The sequence below is a fragment of the Zonotrichia albicollis genome, chromosome 5 (genome assembly GCF_047830755.1).
Source record: "Zonotrichia albicollis isolate bZonAlb1 chromosome 5, bZonAlb1.hap1, whole genome shotgun sequence".
Lineage (NCBI taxonomy): Eukaryota > Metazoa > Chordata > Aves > Passeriformes > Passerellidae > Zonotrichia > Zonotrichia albicollis.
In genome coordinates this window covers 55,750,881-55,772,802 of record NC_133823.1, presented here as the reverse complement: position 1 = coordinate 55,772,802, position 21,922 = coordinate 55,750,881, and the positions used below count along the sequence as shown (strand labels likewise).

The window sequence follows — 21,922 nt, the reverse complement described above, 5'->3', positions numbered from 1 at the left end:
AATAAAGTAGTTACTAATTGATCATTTGTATTATCTACATAGTTCTCCCCTGTTGTTTGGAAAAAATCTTCTTTTAGTGCAATATGAATGCTTCAGTCATAGTTCTTATTGGCTTGTTTGAAGACCTTTCAGAATAGAAACCTAATATATATGTATAATTCTCTAATATATTATATTTATGCACAAAAAGACATTAATTTCTGGCATAATTTGATTAATGCTGGAGTTGCACTACATCTGAACTGGCTCAGTGGAATTTTTTGAGTGAAAGCATAGCATTCCCAAAGGTTTTACTCCAGCTATTTTCCTGTCACTAGATATGAAAAGCTTCCTTGGCAGAAGAATTTGTAATTAATTTATGTTGGTACTTAATTGCCAGACAGATTATTTTAAAATCTCTATTATTTTTGCTATCCCATTCTGTAGAGCAGTTTTAAGAAGCACACTTAGTGATAACCTCATTTTCCTGCCAGAGTAATGAGGTATTTGGTCTATAGACACAGCACTCTTGCAATGCAGGAGTTAATGATTATGTTTTCTTAACTGGAGATCCTCAGAGGTTCTTCACAAATTGCATTGGTAAATTAAGTGTTCATCTGGCTAGTTAGATTTACTAGGGCAGATGGCATTTTGCATGTGTGATGAGAGCAGGAAGGATTCAGCAAAGCAATAATGTAATTAGCTGTGTAAATGAGCCTCACAAGGTAAATCTCTTTTAACTCAATGATAAAATGTGTTTTGTGCTAAAGTTGTGGATTACTGGTCCTGTGAAACAATGTGTACAGTTAGTCAAGCCAAGATTTCAGGAGTAATCCAGTTAATTTGGAAATACAGGACACTGCTTGTTATCACACCTTCCTAACATTTTCTGTTTGAAACAGAAACAGGCCTCAGGATGGCACTTTGCCATAACACGAGAGAGAGTTGTGTGGAGTTACCTGAATTCAGTTGTAAATAAAAGCTTATTTGAATGCTGGAGATGAGATGTTCTAGCTAGGGAGGAAAGATGCTTCATAAAAGCAGACCAAAATCCCAGGCTGAATAAAATGTGAGTTGAGCTGTCTTTTCACTGTGCTGCCATGAGCACTGCAGCCATATGTAGCTCCTGTTTACACAGTACCTGGCACAGGATGTTCCCCATTTCACCCTTAAGCTCTGCACTAGTAACTGTGATTATCATCAGTGTGCAATAAAACCTGCAGAATCGCAATGGTTGGGTTGCAAGGGAGCTTTAAAGACCATCTGAGCAGGGAGGATTTTGTGCTGTGAATTCACCATGGCCTGTTTGTGCCTGCAGGTATGTGAGTAGCTGCAGGTAAGCTCACATTCAGTTCTAGCCCAAAATATTTTTATGGGAATATAACTTCCACTTTTCATTTGAAATGAATCAAATGAGGATATGTCTTAACAGTGTTGATATTGAAAGCTATTGAAATAATAAATTCATGGTAAAGACTGGTCAATCACTGTGTGCTGCCTGGTTAGAAAAGCACCCTGCAGCATCATGTTACTTCTGAAAAATCACTGCAAAGTAATCTAAGTAGTGAATCTTTATTCAGCAGGGCAGTCTCACATTCTGTAAAATTAAGAGGAAAAAATGGTCTGTAGCTGCCCTTGAGTTGTGCATGAAACCTGTACTGTTCCTACTATTAAATTTACTCAAACCGTGTGGGAATCTTTTGTAACAATTTTCAGGCTTTCTTGTTTATTAACCTAAAGATGTTTTACTTTCTGATGAATAAGCTTTAGAATCTCAAAATTCCAAAAAAAGGTATGAAGTGCTATTTTCTGCATGAGTTTGTTATAGTGTATTCAGGTAGACTTCTGTCATTGTTTTGCTCATAGGCTATAAAATACAGAAACAGTATAAATAAAACTGTGAATCAGGAATGCTCTGAGCAATTTAGGCATATCACAAGAAATCAGAGCAAGTTTTGGTTTGATTTTTTAAGTATTGTCTCTTTTACTTGCAAACCTGACTGGGCATGGCCCTGGGTAACCTGTGGGGGTCACTGTGTCCTGAGCTGGGAGGTTGGACTGGGTGATCTGAGGGCTCCCTTCTGTTCTGTTTCTCTGGAGTAGTTACTTTCCTGTGCTTAATGTGTACCAGCAAAGGTCCATAAATCTGTGGGGGTGTGGCTGGGTGTTTATACAAGTATGTAAAACTTCATGTAACATGTTTGAGGGTTTGGGTTTTTTAATGTTTGACTTTTTATGGGGACAGACGCTCAACTAGGAGAATGGGTAAATGCCTTCAATTTTTATTTAACAGGAAAAGCTAGTATTTTTAATATTTTCTTGTACCAATTCTCAATAGTAGGAAATGTATCAAAGTACATTTTTGTCAGTAATAAAATCTTGCTTTCTTTCATGCTTCCTGGCAGTGTTTTCACTACTGCACTAAATAATTTATAATGGAAAGTCATTATGATTGCAGGATAACTTTGGAATAATTCACACTGAAGGGGACCTTCAGACATAATCAAGTTCAATGTTTTACAAAGCCACATGAACCTCAGAGTTAGGAGTAGCCTGGAAAGGAGAGCAGGTTGCTGGGGGCTCTTCTGGTTGCCTTCAGAGCAGCATCAAGGAGAGTGATGCCACAGTCTTGGGCAGTTGGATCCTGCACACAGGCTGTGCTGCTTCATTCATGGAGAATCACAAAAGCTTTTCCTTTTTATTCCTTCCTATCACATCTAATTGGAGCTGGTCAGTTTCTCGTCAGTGGCTGTCACACAATGCTAAATAGTTGAAGCAATATGTTAACAAGAGAGTTGTTTTACCCCCTTTCCTGTATGCTGAAAGCCATCTAGCTGCAAAAATAATTTATTGTGTTTATTATTTCATGCAGCCATATTTCTTAAATTTATTTACGTGGCATAGAAGTCAGCAGGAAGAAAGAAATGTTACCTCTGCTGAAGAAGAAAAATTTGTCTAACAACCAGTGTGAATTGCATCTTTGGGGTTTGTGAAGTTTTGCCTCACTTAGATTTGCATCTCCTTGTTACTGAAACTTTCAGAGGAGCACAGATGCTGCCTGGGATGGTCTCCATGCAGGGGGGACTCTGCTGGTCCCAGTGTGAGAGATGTTCCAGAGCTGCAGCAGTGATCAGTTGTGTGTTGCCCATGCAGTGGTGTGTGCCTTTTCTTTCAGCAGCCTCATGACTCCCAAGATGCAGAGTGTGAAAGGAATTGCAGGGATCATAACTCTTTTGTGCTTCCCAGGTGCTTATTCCATGGATGTTTTAGTTCCATTTCTCTTACTGTGCGATTCAGCCTTATCTTGTACTTTATGTATGGGCTTTCCAAACTGAGGTTGCCTCAGAATAGAGTCCTTGCTCACATACCACCAGCACTCTGAGTGCTTTGGAATCTACTCCCTATGCCAGGAGTGATTTGTGGCTTGGCACTTCACTGATGCATTCACAGATTTTTGTTTTTTAATTGGCAGTCATGCTGGCTGCAGCTCCCTTGCTGGGACTGCCTGCCTTAGAGCAGGAGTTGGTGCTTTGCTGTTGTGTGTTTTCTTTCCTTGGACAATTTTCTGTGAGGAGGTCTTCAGGATCTCTTCAATCAGTCAAGTCCATGTTCCCACTGTGGGGTGTTGAGGAGGGAGAGCTATGGACACCGCTTGCTTAGGGATGTGTTTTCCTGAGCCATGTGTGGGGTGAGAGGAGTGAGATCACAGCCCCTGTGAACTCCCTGAACATACTTTTGAGTGCTACAATAAATCCTGAGATGCCTTGTACTTTTGGGAGGTGAACAGTCAGTTTTACACCTTCAGGTCCTTTATGGATCCCCAGTTAGGTAATTACTGGGGGTTTTTATCCTCCAGCTGGAGGTTATTAACTCTGTTAATCTGGACATGGGGAGACTAAAAACAAGACAGTAATAGGATGAAGTCCAGCTCTGTATGAGCATAGGGTGTAGAGTTCTTCCTTGAGCTGTTTGAGGTGTAGTGTTTGCCTTCCTGACGTGCTTCCTCCTCATCAGAGACCAGAAGTTTGGTCAGTTATTTCTCCTGAACATGCAAACACTGTTGTTTTACGCTGCCTGGCATGGAGCACACCCAGGGCCACTGGTGCTTCTCTGGGGCAGAGGGTCTGCAGGGCTGGTGCTGCCTCTCTCCTTCGAGTGCAGGGTGACACACAAGTGGCTGGGAGCCACAGTTCCCAACTTACCTTCCATAGCGTTGTCAAAACCTTGGTAACAGTAGGCTGGTGATGTCCCAAAAAGGGGATCCATTTGTTGCAGCTGCCAGGGTTTACTGAAGGTGGCACTAGTTGTGTTAAATTCCTGCCTTTTTTTGTGATTGCTGTAATTTTATGTATTGTGAGTAAGTTAGAGTGAGTGTTGGATCAATGCACAGTAAATAGTTATGTTGGGCTTTCTGATTTGTTTTGGTGGTGTTACATACTCCCTGTTGATCCAGAGATCAAAAAATAAAATACAGAAATAAAAAGTGGGGAAAGGATTGGGATAATGTCAGCAAGATAAGGATCTTCTTTGCATCCTTGAGTCAAGAGGTCATCACTGGCATGCTTGTTTTGCACATTATGTATCTAATGCTGTATATATCATATGTGTATGTGTATTTATGCATGTATGTACTTGGCATAAACATGAATCAAAACTGATACCCAAAACATTGTCCAGGTAATTGATACATATGTGATAAACTTTTAATGATTTTATGGTACAGAGGAAGACCTCAGACAAACCTTCACTGTATTTTAGTAGCAACTGATTAATAGATAGAGAACCTGGCTATATTCCTGTGAGCTCATAAAACACTCAGTTGATTAGAAGAGTTGTTACTATACAGATTTATGGGAACACTTACATGCTTGCCTATGCTATTGATTGCTGTTCCTAATTTCATCTTGCCAACCTACCAGTAAAATTAATATTATTCTCTTTCCTCTGCTTTTATAAAATATGTTGTTTAAAACTGTGGAATATTCTTGCTTATTTTCAGATCTCATCAGAAAACTAGCACAGCAGCAGTTTGGAAATACACAGGGCGATTATCAAAAGGTAAATTGTCTGTGTGTATCTGCATAAAATAATGAAAATTATGACTTTAAAATTCGGGGTTTTTTCCTAAACCAGGAGTTAGTACTTTAAAAGTATTTGAACAGAATACAAATATGGATGTATTTAATAATAAGTAGGATGTTTTCCTGAAAAATGTGAGACCAGTTATAAAGAAAATTCCACAAGCCACTGTAAAGAGACTACTTGTAGTTAAAGATGACTTAAAAATTCCAGCTGTAATGGAATTGTTGCTCAAAGACTGATGGCTCTTTGTATTGAAAAATCAGTTTGTATTTCAAAAACCTTAGGGAGCAACATTACTGCTTAGCTCTCATGTAAGCTTCACCTATTGTTTTCAAAAAGCTGAATTTGTATTATAAATATACTATTTATACATTAGCAAGAAGGAGTGGAATGTGCATCTAAGTTTGGGCTGTTCTGGAGCAGTGTTCCACTTCTGAATCAGGAGCTGAGTTTCTGCAGTGGGAATTGAGCTGTGCCCAGGCAATGGACGAGTTCATTCACATGAGTGATTTGCTGCTGGTGCCCAGTGTGGTGTGCCCATCAGCTCAGACCCTGAGCTGTTGCTGGGACCAGGATGGCCTTACTGGTGCTTCTGGGTCTTGCCAGCAGCTCATGCCTGTTTCTCCAGTAGCTTGATAAGCTCTGCATGACATCCTGGTCTGTGGGTTCTGTTGTTTTGCTGCATCAAGTGACTCTTTCTGATCCCACCTGCTTGCTTGGTGGGACTCTCTAGAGTGGGGCAGCACAGATTGTTCCTGCATCCCCAGGGAAGAATGTAAGGGTAGGGCTTGGAGGGAGAGTCTGGGAACAGGAGCATTAGACTGTAGGTGGTATCCCTGACCACAAGCAGAGTATTTATTAACTAGTACATAAGTCATGAGAAACCTGAGACTTGTCCTGTGTAGGTAATGTGATTAAAGAGTGGCAGTTAAAACAGAGGAGTGCTTAAGAAGCAGAACAGATACAGGACATTCTTCGGTCCAAATTCTGATCTGAATACAGAGCAAAAACTTGAAACAAATTAGGAAAATGAAAATACATCAGGACGAGTAAGAGTGTGCTTCAGAAGACAGAAGCATCAGTGAGAATCAGCTGAGAAGCAGGCAGCATGGCTGTAGATATGTCCCTGGAAGAATTTCCAATGGAGACAGGGAAGTGTCAATGTTGCTGAAGGGTGTGAATAAGTAGTTAGAAATGTTTGCCTGTGGTTCTGATCACTCAAATTCAGGAAGAATGAATTCAGACTAGGATGAGTTCAGGAAGTGTCTGTTAGGGTGATCTGGGAAACTTGTGGATCTTCAAGTGAAACAGGAAGAGTTTGCTTAGCTTAGGAAAAGAGTTGAAAAGGGATGTGTTTACTCTGTTGAAATATATATGGAGAGGAAGCAGGAGGAAGAAGGTTCTGCTTCTTGGGCGAAATATAGGGCTAGCACTGTGGCATGAGGGCCAAAATGGATGTGTGAGGAGAACTCAGAACAGCCAAGAACTGAGAACAGCCCTTCAGTAGCAGGAACAGGAAATCTGCTTCCCCTGTTTATCCTGTTACATTTCTGCTGTTGTTCCTTTGTATCATTTTTGAACCTATTTATAGAATGTGTCAGTGACCCAGGAGACCCTTCCCCCTGCTGTGCTGTGTGTCCCAGTGCTCCCAGCTGGACTCTGACCATGAGCACTGCCCATGCCCTGCCAGGGGCAGCAGTGTGCCAGGCCAGCTGGCAGCTGAGCCGTGCCTGCTGCCGCTGCTCTGCTGCTGCTGGGAGCTGCATGCCCGACATGTTCAAAGTCATGCTTGGCTCCAGATTAATAGGGGAGGGGAAGCACTAGTCATCCTCCCATTGATACAGGGGAAAATATGGTAATATGTTCAAAATATGGTTTTGAACATTTTAAGTACTACTGTACAGTAGAGGTTTCAAAAGGATGTGTGTGTTGCTGATTAAAGAATAGCTCAAACTTGAACATTTCTGATTCTCACACATCAGACTTTGGCCTGAGGGGGTCTTGCCATCTCCAGCTTGTCTGCTTTTCTTCCAGTTAGGAGAATGGGGAAAGCACTGTCAGCTGTGAATTTGGCAGGCAGAGGTGAAGGGGAAAATAAAAGAAATTAATTTTCCATTGTGGGAGACAAAGGGGAAATTGAGTTCTTCTGAAATCCTATCGTTGACTTTTTAGTTTTCAGTGTTTTTCTGATTCTACAGATTAGAAAATAGGTAAGCACTGTTAAATAGATTTCTTCAGTCATTCTTGAATGTCTTTTTTTCTTTTGAATAATTTAAATTGAACCCCTACATGGTTAATTGAAAGTGAGAATTAATTTTGTATGTAATGTGCTAAGATCCCAAATTGCTCCTGGAGCTACTAAAATAAAATAAGCACTGAGAAGAAAAACTAGTCAAGTTAGTCAAGAATATCATATCAGTTATGACAGGTGGAATTCATGAAGAAATCACCAAACCACAAATTAATGCCATCTCTGGCCATCTGTGAGATATATTGGGAATTATATGGAATAGATGCTCAGTGTGGAAGTAACTGGTCTGTCATTGTTTTAAGATGAAAGTATTAGTTAGACAAATCCTAGATTCCTTTCATTCACCAAGGAAACCAGAAAATAGCTGCTATGTATTTTATTGTAAATATTTTTTCCATAATTATTTAATGGTGCTTCTGTGCATTATTTTACTTTAGTGGCTTGTTTGTTATTGTTTCTGTGTTGTTATCTGTTATGATCTAGTCATGGTTATTTATTCATTATTCATGGGATTTGTTTTTTGTGCATGCTGCCTGTGTGTTATACACATTCTCCATTTGTTTTGACTTCCACAGCCAGAAAATGTTGTCCTGACTCTTCAGGTAATGTCTTATGGTAGATGTACAGCTTTGAAAAGAAACTAACCTTGTCTGCACTGCTGTTAAAACACCGATAGCCATTTTTAATGTCACTTTAAATACTGTTTTTCCATCTAAACTATCTTAAAATAACATGCTGTCATTTAATTTTTGAAGCGTTCAGCTACATAGAAAAGAAAACAGTGATTCTTTTGCAAAATCCAGCCAAATTCTTCTTTTAAACTTGCACTTCACAGTCTTCAGAAGGAAGCACAGGTTTTAACAAGCAGTTAATAATAATAATTAAAAGAGTAGTTTCCATCCTAGAATTGTTAATTAGGGCAGAAATTTGCAACTCTGCTTATGGTGGTAATTGCTGTGTTTGGCTCAGTTGGTAATTAGGGATTGTGAGGAAGGGCATCAGCAAAGCTGGAACTAGAGCATGATTGATATCTTGTGAGAAATTGTAACTTATTTTACAGGACAGTTGTGCAGCCTCAGTTTCATCCTTTTGCTGCCGAGTTGCCCTTGTGCTGGTGGATCTGTAAAACAGCAAAGGACTCAAAGTACTAGTGTGAGAATTAGTTCTCCTTAGATTGGGAAAGGAAAGGAGAAGACAGATTTACCAGAAGGACTCCTGGGGCATGCCCACGCTGTGCTGTGTCCGTGCACATTCACCTCCCTGGCCTGCTTTTGCCTGGGCTGTGTTTCCAGCAGAGGGAGCAGCAAGGGCAGCTCACAGAGTGTCCCCTGGGGGCCCGTGCAGGGCCCTGCCAGGCCCAGCCTCTGGTCCCAGGGCTCTGCATGGGAAAGCAAGTCAGGGTATTGCCTTGCATCCTTCCCTTTCGCTCCTGCCAGCTTTGGAAAGCATCCTTTTAGCTGCTGCTGCCGTGCTGTTTGGCAGCACAATAAATGCCTTTACCTGAGAGACCTTAAAATCTGTCTGCTTCTGCATGTTTTCCAGTCCCTAAGCAGGTTTAAATTCAGCCCTTTGGAGTAACCCCTGCCATTGTAATCGATCATCCAGTGAAATACTTCCCTTCGGGGTTCAGATGAATTTTTCTACTCTTAACTGAATAAAGTGGAGAAAAAATGAAGCCTCCTTTTCCCCCTGATCAGATGTTGCTCTAGGTAGCCTTGCTGACATTTGTGGAGCCTTTTTGGAAACAAATGTGATAAACAGTATATTCATGGTCTGGGAATTCAGATGTGTTCATTTTTAACCTGTTTCCATTGCACTGATTTGCATTTATTTTTTGTGAGCCTGCTTTTCTCTTAGCACTCACTCTTGTAGTTTGCCTAGCTAATACTCTAGGAAAATAATTATTAGCTATCAGTATCTACAACATTATGTATCTTTTTGTTAGAAAAGTTGTCACTTATTGACAAAATATACCAATTCCATAACCTCAGTAACTCAGTAGCTGGTTTAGTCTGTAGTTTGATTTTGAATTCTTTGCTCTGTGTTGATTGCAGTTACTGTGTGATACCTGCTGTTACCACTATTTTTGTCTGAATTACAGGCCATCTACTATGAAATCGGTTTTATAGTCTCCGCAGCCTTGGGATTGCTATTTATTTTGTTACTGCCTCTTGTGGGACTTTGCTTCTGTATGTGTCGTTGCTGTGACAACTGTGGTGGGGAAATGCATCAAAGACAGAAGAAAAATGCTGACTGTCAGAGGAGCTGTTTTGCAACATTTCTTTTTGTTGCTTCTTTAATAATAAGGCAAGTGTGATAAAGAGAACAATATGAACCTTGGTATAGCACTTATTTTGCAGTGTCATATGACAAATGATATTACTGTGTTAGCCTACAGGTGCAGAAATTATTGAATTTTAAAGAAAATGTAGCTGCATTATAAAAAATGCTGCCACTGTTACTATCCACAGGTACTTAATTGAGCAGAACATAGGTGTGAAACAAACAAAAAATTATGCATGTATTGGACAAATGACACTTTTGCCAGTCTCAAAACAGTAGCTGTAGAATGTTGCATTACATTTTTGAACATGAGAGACTGTACCCTGTGTTCAGCCCCCATCCCATAGAGAACATGCTGCTGTGTTATTGGTAGTGCTGGGGTGGTGAAAAAAGCAAGTAAGTGATTTCCTCCAGTAGTTGCTAAACTCCAGATGTTTATACTAGTTCAAAACAATGGGTTTTCTTCTGGGTCCTGTGTTGTTTAAACCATGCATGCACTCCCTGTAAATCCTGGAGTTTGGAGACATTTTTGCACTGTTGGTGTTAGGACTATACTCCTCTGCTGGGTATGTAATGGGTGGTGAGGAACTACAATCAGGATTTCTTCCTACTTTCAAAATACATTGTTTGTTTTCAGGCTTTAACTTTCTGCCTTTAACTTCTTCATGTTTGCCTTTAACTTGTTCATGTTTTCACCTGCCTACTATCTTTATTTTGTGATTATATTAAAGAAGAAAAAAGGTGTTTTGATCTGTACAGTGTGACTGTTCAGTCATATGGGATGTACTTTGTCACTTTGCTGTAATCTAAATTGGTTTTTTTCTGTTACTGTGTATCATGACAAATGGTGACCTTGCTTATGCTCCAACAAGGGACAGGCTGATATCAGATATGGGAACATGCTCTTTTCTCCCCAACATCACTAACAAGCATGACCCTTAGGAATTTGAAAACTCAAAAGCTGAATGGTGTAGGGTGATAAGTGCATCCCTGCCATGATGACAGGACAAAAATCCGTTATGGTTCAAGTGTGCCTTGAAGACAGTAAGTTATTAAATTACCACTCAACATGTTGAAACTGGAGGTTGGTCGCAGAGCTTGCCAGCTGTCTTTCCACCACATTGCAGATGCTGTGTTGCAGCATGCTGCTTTCTGGCTATAATGACTGGGGAATGTTGCCTATTAGTAGAAAAACTAAGATTGAGCCCCTTGTTGGTCTCTTTAACCTGTGCCTTTGCTGCCAGCTATCCTTGTGGGATTAAGCACAGCCAGCACACCCAAGTGATTCTTCCCAGGTCATGACTGGCAGATCAGTGATCCCTATTATATGCTCTCCAGAACCAAGGAAATTGCCTCTTTAGAGTCTCCTTCCCCCCTCCCTTTCTTTATGAGACATCATGGTATATCAGATGCTTACCCAAAGTGGGCGTTGTTGCCTGAAATCACTCTGAAGGTTGAGTAGAGATAATCTCATATGAGGACTCCCTGGTTAAGTCTCTAATGCTGTGAGTGATGTGCAAGGCAAGATAGAAGTTTATAAGGCTAATATTACTGATCCCAGACTGACTGAGGGCTCAAGTCTCCAGTGTGCCAAAGAGAGGTTCTCCTGCCCTTCCTGGATCTTCTTTAACAAGTGACAAGGAGATGCTGTGTCTGTGTCTGTTTAAGCCCCTGTCAGGTTGCTTACTGCTGTGCTGTAACACAGAAGGACATTCTTACTGCTAGCCATTGCCCCAGTAAAAAATACTGGAGGAAGCCCGAGGTTTACCTAAAACTGTTGCTACGTGTCTTGTACTGTACTCAGAAAGTATCCTTGTGAATTTTTGGGGAAGTTTTATTACCTGCTTTTCTTCAAAGTTCCTATGCAATTTCAGCTTAGGTGGAAGGTTTACCTGTAATTCTTCCCAAAATCACACTTCTCAAGGACTGTGCCAGAGCTGAATATGTAATAATAATAATAACCAGATAATAGTGTAATAATAACAATAACCAGAAGAGTTGAGTCCTGTGTGAGTAAAATGCTTATGGATACTTGCAGACAGAGGCAAAGGAATGAAAACTTGAATGATCTCTATCAATACAGGGTTACATCGAGATGTGCAATGAAATTACTAAGGCAGACCCTGTTATAGTTTGGGTATAATTTAAGTTCATGAAGCATGGGAGGCCTTCTTTGGGAATAGGTGTCCCAAACCCCTGCCCAGAGACTGGAATGCTACAGACTCCTTTACCCTGAGCTGTGCTGCTTCAGAGGATGCATTTGGCAAGGCTGGCATCCCACAGACAGAATTTCTAGGGGGTGGATTTCTTCAGGATTACCATCTCAGTGTATGTTCTCCAACTTCTCCCTCTTTCTTAGTGCACCAGATATTCTGGGATTCTCTCATTGAGCCATTTTTTTTCTTTTTCTTTTTTTTCCCTGTCCTTGATAAGGAAAAATGATTTCAAACTGTCTTTCCTTGGCTGGGAGAGACAGGTTAAATGCCCAGTGGGGACAGTATTGGTAGGGGAAAGACCCTGACTGTGGAGCTTGCAATGGACTGTGTATCTAGGCAACAGCTCTAGAAAACTCTAGGAGTGTGGGGATGGGTTTTCTTGTGTGTCAGGATGCAAGTTCACACTGACATACATGTGCTCTTAATGCAGATTTTAGAATATCTCAGCCAGTAGATTTTAATCACAATGAACATTTCTTCTCACTTTTTCACTGATGTAGTGCTCTGGTAATTAGAATGAGATTTTAGACTCAGCTTACTGGAGTGGTGTGTACAGGAAGTGTAAGTTTGGGGATTTTTCTTTCAATTTAAAAAAAAGGCTTCAACTGGATCTGCTTTCTGCAGGTGGGGCTTAAGTGAGAAGTACACTTTCCTCAAGGAGGAGTATAAGAAGGAAGTCAGAAAACCTGTGATTATCTATGCAGATGTTTATCTTGATAAGCCTTTAGGGTGTCATTTTCCAGAACATACACTTTCTGTTTGAAATATTTCTGTATAGATTTAGTTAAAAATACATGCAGTTTTTTTGGTAGTTCACAGCTTTTATACATGACTGTTTCCCTACAAAGTAGGATTCTATTGCTAAAGAGCAGAGGATGTAGAAATAATCTATCAAATACATAGCTAAGTAGATTTGGTGTTCCAGACTTATGTAAACAATTACATTATTTTCTTCAAATGTTAACTGAAAGTTTAGGGACAGAGACCTGCTATTAGATTTTACTCACTAGTCATCTGCAAGCTTAGGCAAGGATGCTTTCTCTGGGAAAGAAGTGTAATTTCAGTAGATTTTGTACATTATAAAGGCAAGGGAGGAACGTTTGATTTTTAAGAAAGCATAAATTGTGATACCAAATTTGCTGGTGATAGAAAATCTCCTGGTTATTGCATGGAAAAACACATAGTCAGTTTTGTGTGCCTCCAAGAGGGCTTGTGTTATAACCTTTTTTTTTGAAGTAATGGATGTTCAGGAAAGCCAAGTCTGGAGGAAGGAAGTGGTGTTTGGCATCTTGGCAAGTATTTCATCAGGCTTCACATTTGTCCTCTTGGCTTTGTAGGGTTGGTAATACACATTGTTCAATAGTATAGTATCTGAATTGTTCAGTCAATAAAATCTGAAAGAACTGGTGGAAAAGTTGATACAGAAATCTGTGTCAGTTATTTTTTAAAATTCTTTATCTGGTAGTGAGGAAGGGGCTATTCTTCCAATATGTGAATGAGCTCAAGGTCTCTATTTTGTGACTTGAAATTTTTTGCAAGCTCAGCTAAAGGAAAAGCTTGCAGCTTGGTTTAGTAACATTTGTATGCATCTGTGAAACCTGGCAAGAAACTTGAGAGTGGAATATTGGACTCCTGAAGAATTGTTAAAACAATTTTCTTAACCTGTTACAGAAGTGGCATGTCCTTTTTATTCCTGCTTTATGACTTTCTCCTCATAGCTGCTTATTGAATGTTGACTGAAGGCTCAGTTACATAATAAATAGATTTTTCCTCTCATGTTGTGTGTTTGTTTAGTTACAGTCAGAATATAGTCAGAGTACCTTGGCTGCTTGAAGTATCTATCTTGTTTCCTCCCGCTCTTTCCATTTAGGAAGCTGAAGAGAAAGGTGTGCTGAGATCTTACAAAGTACTGTTTTGTTAGCTCCAATTGACCTTTCTGATCTCTGAGCATAGAATCCAAAGGATAAAAATGCTGTCTGTCTAAAGAATGAGGATGTGGTCATAAACTCTGAGACTCAGAGGAATATACATGTTTGCTTTTCCTAATACCTTGAGATTGTTTGTCTTCTGATTAACAAAGAAAATCTAAAAATATTTTGATAGCAATTGCCATCACAGAGTGAAAAGAAATAATATGTTGCCTGTATTCAAAATTAAACTGTTTACTATGCTTGTCATAGAATTATAGAATGGTTTCAATTGAAAGTTACTCAGTTCCTTGGTATTTAGGCATTCTGAGTTCTCAGTCCTTGAGAATGGTGGTAATAGTGTCTGCTTGAGTGTTGGTCATAGTGGCAATTTGCTGTAGGTTAAGTAGGAGGATAAATGTGTGTTCCTTAGTGACTTCTGGGAGGTTAATTAACAGCCAGTTTTGAAGACAAAACTGTGAAATTTTGAGTAGAGAAGCTACGACTTTATGTCAGTCTCTGTCGTCCTGTCATGAATATTTTTGGATATTGAAAGAAATGGTAATATAGGAATCCTAATAGATCTGACCTGTAGCATATAGTCCTTCCATTTCTCCCTGTGAGCTGCTTTGAAATTGAAATTAGAATTTTCTAATTGAAATTAGAATTTTCCCTCAGAAAGTGTTTTTCAGAGCAACAAATCCTTGCATACGTGACCAGTTTTATCAGGAGAACAAGCCTTTACGTTGTTTGGAAAAACAACATAAAGATGAAGGTTTGGTATTGATTCACTGAAGGAGATGAGCATCATAAATCAGAGTGATGAACAATGAAGAGTGATCAAATATAAAATAATCATCAGTGCTGACAAGAAGTCTAGCTCATTTTCCACCTTTTGTTTCAGTATCAGAAAATGCATTATTTTAGCATTAATATAAAATATTTGTGTGCTTTTGAAAGATCCATGCAATTATGTAAATAAATTGTGTTATTATGAAGTCATCAAATGAAAAATACTGCTTCTCACAGTTTACTGGCAAGCATTTGTTTACAGCTGTGTCAAGGCTCATGCTACTTGTAAAAGAATCTAATGTTTCTAAGTCTCGTGCAACTTACTTAGGCTGTATACACATTTTCTGACAGCACCCATGCAAATGGAGTAGTGGTTGTACATTATTAACTTCACAAGACTTTGGGATTACGTTGCTTTTCCTTTCTTTTTTTTTTAATTAGTAATGCAATATTGGCCCTTTTGGCTCAGTCTTACAGTCTGCCTCATGGTGTATGTGAGAACCTGTAATAATTTATGGAGACCTTTCTTTTGATAATATTGTCTTTTTTTTGGTGTAATTTTTTGATTCTGCCTTATGTTAGAATATGCACTTATACTAACAAATTGTTATCTCTATTTTTTGTAGTGTTGGAGTGCTCTGTGCATATGCTGCCAACCAGCATTTAACTAACCAAGTCCGAGGAGCAAAGAAACTGGTTAACAGTAATTTTAAAGATCTGAAAATTTTCCTTAACGACACTCCAGCGGTAAAGAACTTTTTCTTTATGGGGAATGAGGGTGGGAGGGAAGAGGTGTAAATGAGAAACACTGAAGAAAATAATTCTCTCTTTCTGTATACCAGCAGTATTTTCTTTATTTTTTGTATGTCAGTCTCACTAAGTAGAATAAAATGGTGCAAGGTAAGATGTTTTCACACAGCAGTCAGTGCTTGGGAGTTACCCTGGTGGATCAGCATTGCTTGAACAACTTCTGAGCTGCACTTGGGGAGTTAGCTGCTGTGATGCTTGTAGGGCCTTTTCCTCCTCCTGAACTAGTGTAGATCACAAGCAGTGGATAAATAATTTGGAAAAAAAAAAGGTTTTAAAAGAAAAGCATTAAAAAAAGTATGACATGAAAACTTTGATTCCTTGTTGCTCTTTCTTGTTTCTTTGTATTTTGGGTGTTCTTCTATGGGCTTTGGGACAGAGCCACAATAACTTCTTTTCCAGGAATATTTTGGACTGTTTTTTCTGTAAACCAAAGTCACACTGTACCATACTGAACAGGAAAGAGTCTTTTCTTTCAATTTTTCCTTAGAGTTCCATAAGCAGTCCTCTGCATATTTTGGTTTGTGTGGGAAAAAAAAAGCTAGATAGAAAGAGTTGTAGACAATGTGCAATTCTTAGTGAATTTACAGGGGGCACAAAACGTCTGACATTTCTATTACCTTGGCTTTCATTAGTTTTAATAATTTGAATTCAATTTTATTAATCTGTTTTACTTCCATAAAGTGATTGATAAATTAGAAATAGGTGGAATTCATGCAGTTATGTGGAATCCACAAGTGTGGTAGCATCCCAGTCACAGTAATTCTGGGGTGCTTTTCTGCTCACCAGGGCTGTGTGAGAACAGGAGACATCTTGGGAGAGGCCTCAAATGTTTTCCTACCTGAAGTTTTTCCCCAGATTTTTGTGTGTGTGGTGTTGTGACAAGTGGGTGCTGGAGGTATATGGCAAGAAGTGGAGATCATGCCAATCAGCAATCCCTCTTGAAGCAGAGTGCTTTTGGTCGGTCTGGAGCTGATGCTGGGCACAGAAGGATCAGTACAGTCACATCAGAAACCACCAGGGTCCCCTTGACAGTGTTCTGACAGTCAGGAACTTCAGGGCAGAAAATCTGTTATGTAGAAGTAATTACTTGAATAGAGGAAAAGAAAATAGACACTAGCTAAAATGTTAATAAAAACACTTAATTATTAAATTTAAAAGTGTCAAGACTTGAACACTTCTGCCAGAGGTTAGTCAAAGTCTCACTTAGTCGTTTTTTAGTTTCAGTGTGGTATTATTACCTTTTCTTTTTTAGACTTGGTGTTAATGCAGTCATCAGCTGTATCTCATGAGTCATTTTGTCAGACAAGGTGCATGAGTATCATGTATGCACACACATTTGTAAGAATTTCTTGAGGAAAGGGGAAGAGCTACAATTTTTAGAAAAAAGTTCTGATAACCAAGTAATTGTCTGTAATGCTCTGAAATTCGAACTGATGTCCTTGACTCATCAGTGTGAGGTGTGTACAGCACATAAGAGGATTTGAAAAAGAAGTCCTGTGTTGAGTTCATGTCATAGGAGATTTGCAGACTGTGAGTATTGAGCAATAACACCATTAGTCATACAGAATCACCTTTGTCTGGGACATCTGGAGACAGTGCAAAACCTTTGAGACCTGTGTCCCTGCTAAATTTTATTTCTTTGGTTAACCTAGGTAGACCAAAATAATAAATAAGCAAAAATATACCTACAGCCTTCTCAGTAAGAAACTCAATTTTTTTTCTCCTGTTAGAAGAAGGAGATCCACTCCTCACTTTGTCATTTAATTAGATTCACTGACCAATAGGAGCAGTGTTTTGAGGGTGGATTTTTTTTTTTTTATTTCACAGAAAGTTTGAGACTGCAAGCCAGATATACTTTGTACACATTTGAATCATGCTTAAAATTGGAAATCCATTTCTCAAGTGTTTTAACCATTACATGGCTTTAGCTTGATTGGGTAGAATTCATTATTATAAGCGTGCAGAAATCAATAATTTCTTTTCAAAGTTAGTGTCATTTTTCCACTTGGGATGGTTCTTTACTGGCTTTTTCTCCAAACCCAGGACTCAGTGGTATTTGAGTTGCTGTTCTACATTGTTATGGTGTTTTGGTAGAGCTCAGGTTGAGACTGGGCCAAATCCACCTGGGGGTAAGGAAAACTACTTGTGTTCAGAGCAGCTGACTCCTTTCCACAAGAGAAGCTCTGAGAGGCTGCCCAAACACAAATCCACTGGCTTGGTGAATTGGTTCAAAATTGCCACCACATCAATGCCATGCCTTTCCATGAAGGAGGAACTCATGCCAGAGGAAATCAAGTAACAGAGTTGAAGACATGGAAAACCTTATTGGCCTGACTGACTTGAAGCCTCCCTAAGGCCACTGTGGCTGCCAGTTAATATTTTTGAGCTGAATCATTGAGCACAGGAGCTGTTCCAGTTAAGTAGATGTCCCAGTCAAACACTTCCTATGTGCAGTTAAGCAAATGAAATACTTGGTTAGTTGAAAATAGTAGAAGGCCAGTGTTTGGAGGGGTTTGCACACATTTTGATTGTTTCAGAGTGACTATTTGACACATTCAAAAGTGTTACTTTTTTCAGTTCTTTTAATAGTTTTTTAATAATTTTCTTCTCAGCAAATTGACTACTTGGTGAACCAGTACAACACAACTAAGGATAAAGCATTGTCTGACCTAAATAGTAAGTATTTTTATTTAAAGGGGATTAGCATTGTATATTTAAAAGCTTCAATAAGATAATGTAATTAGCTCATAGTGCAAAGTGAAATTTCATTTATGAGAATATGGTTTTCAAATAGAAGTGCCCCTTCTCAGTGGTAAATGAGACTAAAATCCTTTTCACATAATATGTCTCAGAGCTGGTATAATGCATAGTATTTCCCAAAATAAAAGTATTTTATTAAATTATTATCCAATAAGTCAGGCTAATATTTTATTTTTCTTTTCAATTTTGTAATATTTTGGAATATTTGTCCTCAGGTCTTAAAATTGGAGCCAAATATCAAGGAACAGAGCTACTAGCAGTTGTGATAGTTCCAGTGAGAGAGATCTCTGTTTATTTTTCTTGTTCTACCTTTGTCCTCTCTTCAGCTAGGAGTTGTGTTATAAGCTTATCTTCTTTCTAAAGCTGCTTAATGTATTTGCCATTTCAGAACAAGCAGTTGAAGAGCAGGAGATAAAATTTGAATTAGAACTGCTGCACTTTCCCCTTCAGCACAGTTACAATATCAGGCTTCATATTTCAAGCTCTCAGTAAACAAAAACAACCAGAAAACTGACTGGGATATTTTTGTAATTTAAGATTCACTTTCCAAAATTCCTAATAGAAAGAGCTGACCATAATCAGTACACACAATGATTCAAGGTGCATTGTGTGCCAGGTGTTTATAAATGCATACAGGTTTCATTGTTGGATTGAGGGATTGTTGCTGGGATCAAACTGTGCAGCTGTGGCTTTGTGCCACTTATAATAAATTGATTCTCATGTCCAGAATCTCTGCTTCTGTGTAGGTTTAAAATGTGTATTAAAAGTAGTTTTCAATTCAGCCAGCTTTGCATACCCTGAGGTTAATGTGTCTTGTCTATGTGAGGCTTTATTGCACATTGAATATGCCTGTGAAAGTACTGGTAGCAGTAGGTAAGTAGTCTTCCTACTTAATTCTCAGCAGGAGCACTCTGGTCTAAAAAATAGATGTAATCTTTAAGTCTGTGATAATAATAACAACAATAATAAAAAAAATTGATGTTTGTATTTCAAGTATTAGCTTGAAGCTTCCCAGCCACTCCAAACTGAAATTTCAAATTAAATGTTTATTTGTTCTCAAGACAAATTTATAATGTTAGTTAACAGATCCTACAGGGTCTGTGATGAGAGAATCATCAAATAAAGATAACTTTTATTTTCTTGAAATATCAGACTTAAGTGCGTGACGCCTGGGTACAGAAGGATTTTTTCCTAAGGGAATCAACAGTAGTAGGAATCTCCAGAGAACTGCAGATGAGTTCAGTTTGCCTACCTTAAGGAAATGTGGAAAAATGTTTAATATTTGGTAGAAGTTCTCAACCCAAGCCAGATGTGATAGTGCTGACAGGAAGGGATGCTTCTGTACCAGGCAGTGTTCCCATCTCATCAAAAGGAAAACAACTGAAAAATCAGTTTACTGTGATCTGATAATGGAGAGGTCCTGGTGGTTACCTAAAGGATGTGTCACACAGAATGTTTCACCCAGCTCTGCTCAGTGTTTCTCTGTTGCTTTGCTGCAGCAAGGTTCATTGGTTTGTGGGCAGGGGGACTGGAGGGCTTGGAGGTGGGAGGAGCTGGGGCTGTGGTGTCCGTGCTGGATGTTCTGCATGAGGGTACAGGGGCTTAATGAGCTTAAGGGATTGCAGCAGGGCTGCCTTGGGGTGACCTTGATGCTGCTGGACACGTGAGGAACAGGGGAAAGGAAAAGAACCCACTTCTTAGTTTCTCTTGCAATATGACAGCATAGTGTGTGGTGAAAGACTGTCCCACAAAATTCCTGTCCAGATGCTGGACCACTTGAAGATAAATCGTGGAAAAAATCCTTCCCAAAAAAGTAGTAAATGCAGTGAAATGCACATTGTGGAATTTGTTGAAACTTATGTGCCTTTACCCATGTGGTCAAGCGTTCATGAATATTTTCTACCATATTTTGATTTACTTCTTTCATTTATGAACTATAGCTAGCTAAAGCAGAACTGTGTCTCTGCATTACCTTCTGTCACTTAAGTTCTGACTGTCAGGCCTTAGAAAAATTTCAATAATTTGTGTGTATTTATTTATATGTATATGTATATATGAATGAAATTGTACATATATATATGTATATACACATAATACATGTACTTGTTAAGTAAAGAGTCTTAGTAGTTTAAGAGACAGTTTAAATTGAGCTAGTGTATGATGTGTTGGTTATCTTTATCTCTCCATATTACAGATGTTGGGCCTGTGCTTGGAAGCAGAGTTCAAGAACAGCTGGGGAAAGAAGTGCGTCCTGCACTCGATGCAGCTCTGACAATGGCAGGAGGTAAAGATGTACATGTTGTTGTATAATAATATTCTGTTGCCATGGTAAAACAGACACAGCATGGGACAGCTTTGTGCAGTACCATGAGTCAACTTACCATTCTTCTACATGCCTGGATATTTCTTTTAAACAGAGGATTTCACACATCTTAAGATTGATAAATACATATAAAATTTAAATCAAAATTTATGTGCTATTGTTGATACTTAGTTTTGGCAGTCATTGAATAGGGATGAAATCTGAATTTCCTGCTCCAAGTTGCTGTCCCTTTCTGTTGAATATAAGGGAAACTAGGAAAACTGTCCTTTTAGAGTTGCATTATTATTATAGTCATAAGTATTTTCAGATTAGTCAGGGATTTTTCCTGTACACTGCCAAGATTATTATGAGAGTGTTAGCCAGCATTTCTTCATTATATCTTTGAGTTTGACATTGCTCATTCTTAGTTCTTTCTCTTTTTAGAGAAAATATTCCTTTATTATTTTTCCATTTAAGGCTTCTTTTTTCATCAGTCAGATGCAGCTTACAAAGCAAAGGGAAGGCATCTATGGACTTGAGTCACTTTGGTTTTGGTTGTTTTTTTTTTTAACCCATGAATTCTCTCTCATTCACTTGTCATCATTCTCCTTTTCTTTTGCTTTATTTCCCTTATTTTTCTTGAAGTCAAAGTGGAAAGGGCTATCAAAGGTAAAAAGCACAATAAAACCTTGTGTGGTGTGAAGTGCACTTTGTTTTTGTAACTTTGTGTATTGTTAGTTGTGTCTGTGTGGTTCTTTGTTTACCGAACACCTGCTCAGTGTTTGGGATTATTTTGATTTTCTTTTGGTTGGTGTGATTGGGATGGAGTCTAAAGCCAGGCAGTGTGGAACACTCACTAATGCTTGGCTGATGCAACATGATCTCCTTACCTTTCATCTTGCAGCCATATGATTTGTGAGTTGGATTGTAAGGAAAATACTGAGAATACAGTTTGATTGATATGAGCTTTTAGTTTCTAGTGACCAAGTGTTAAAGTTCTTTACTGAATCCAGAGAAGGGAGAGGTAGGGAAACAGTAGAAAAGAGGGAAGTGGATGAATACCAATAAAAGTAACCTGAGCACATTACTTGCTCTGTAGAAAAGCATAAGTGATATATTTTTATATGCAAGAAGTACATGTTCTGTGCTAGAATTTTCTGTGCTAGGATGTTTTCTGGGAAGGAGGCAGTAATTAAATCAGTATTTTTAAGATGATCCTATGATTTATGCATGTACACTTTCTCTTCATGTCTGTACCTATAGGCTGCTTTCTAACAAAAGTTTTTTTTTTTTTTTTTAATTCACATCCTTGCAGCCATCAGAGAAACAAAGGAAGCACTAGAAAACGTGAGTGTCTCTGTAGAGGTTCTGCAGGAGGGAACAGAGAGACTTCATGCAAACCTGACAGATGTTAAAATGCACCTGAGCAACACCCTCAATGACTCTGCGTGCAATGCGGCTCAGGCTGCCTCAACCTGCAACATCATCAGGAATTCATTAGCTCAGCTGAACATCAATGCCAATTTTAGTGGGGTAAGAT

General features: G+C 38.9%; 1 protein-coding gene across 13 annotated transcripts in view; it reads left to right on the top strand.

The window, feature by feature from the left end:
- PROM1 (prominin 1) overlaps positions 1–21,922 on the top strand; it is a 60,806-nt gene that overhangs the window by 17,911 nt on the left and 20,973 nt on the right. For 10 of the 13 annotated variants that reach the window (XR_012580506.1, XM_005485015.4, XM_074541787.1 and 7 more), the window contains 7 exons: positions 4,979–5,037; positions 7,888–7,914; positions 9,414–9,619; positions 15,137–15,257; positions 17,933–17,996; positions 20,275–20,364; positions 21,698–21,915. Coding sequence is in view for 12 of the 13 variants with exons in the window: in XM_005485015.4 (XP_005485072.2) it covers positions 4,979–5,037; positions 7,888–7,914; positions 9,414–9,619; positions 15,137–15,257; positions 17,933–17,996; positions 20,275–20,364; positions 21,698–21,915 (785 nt within the window). In the remaining variant the exon portion in view is untranslated. The remainder of the gene's footprint in view (positions 1–4,978; positions 5,038–7,887; positions 7,915–9,413; positions 9,620–15,136; positions 15,258–17,932; positions 17,997–20,274; positions 20,365–21,697; positions 21,916–21,922) is intronic. The other 3 variants (XM_005485016.4, XM_074541790.1, XM_074541788.1) reach the window with 1 other exon arrangement.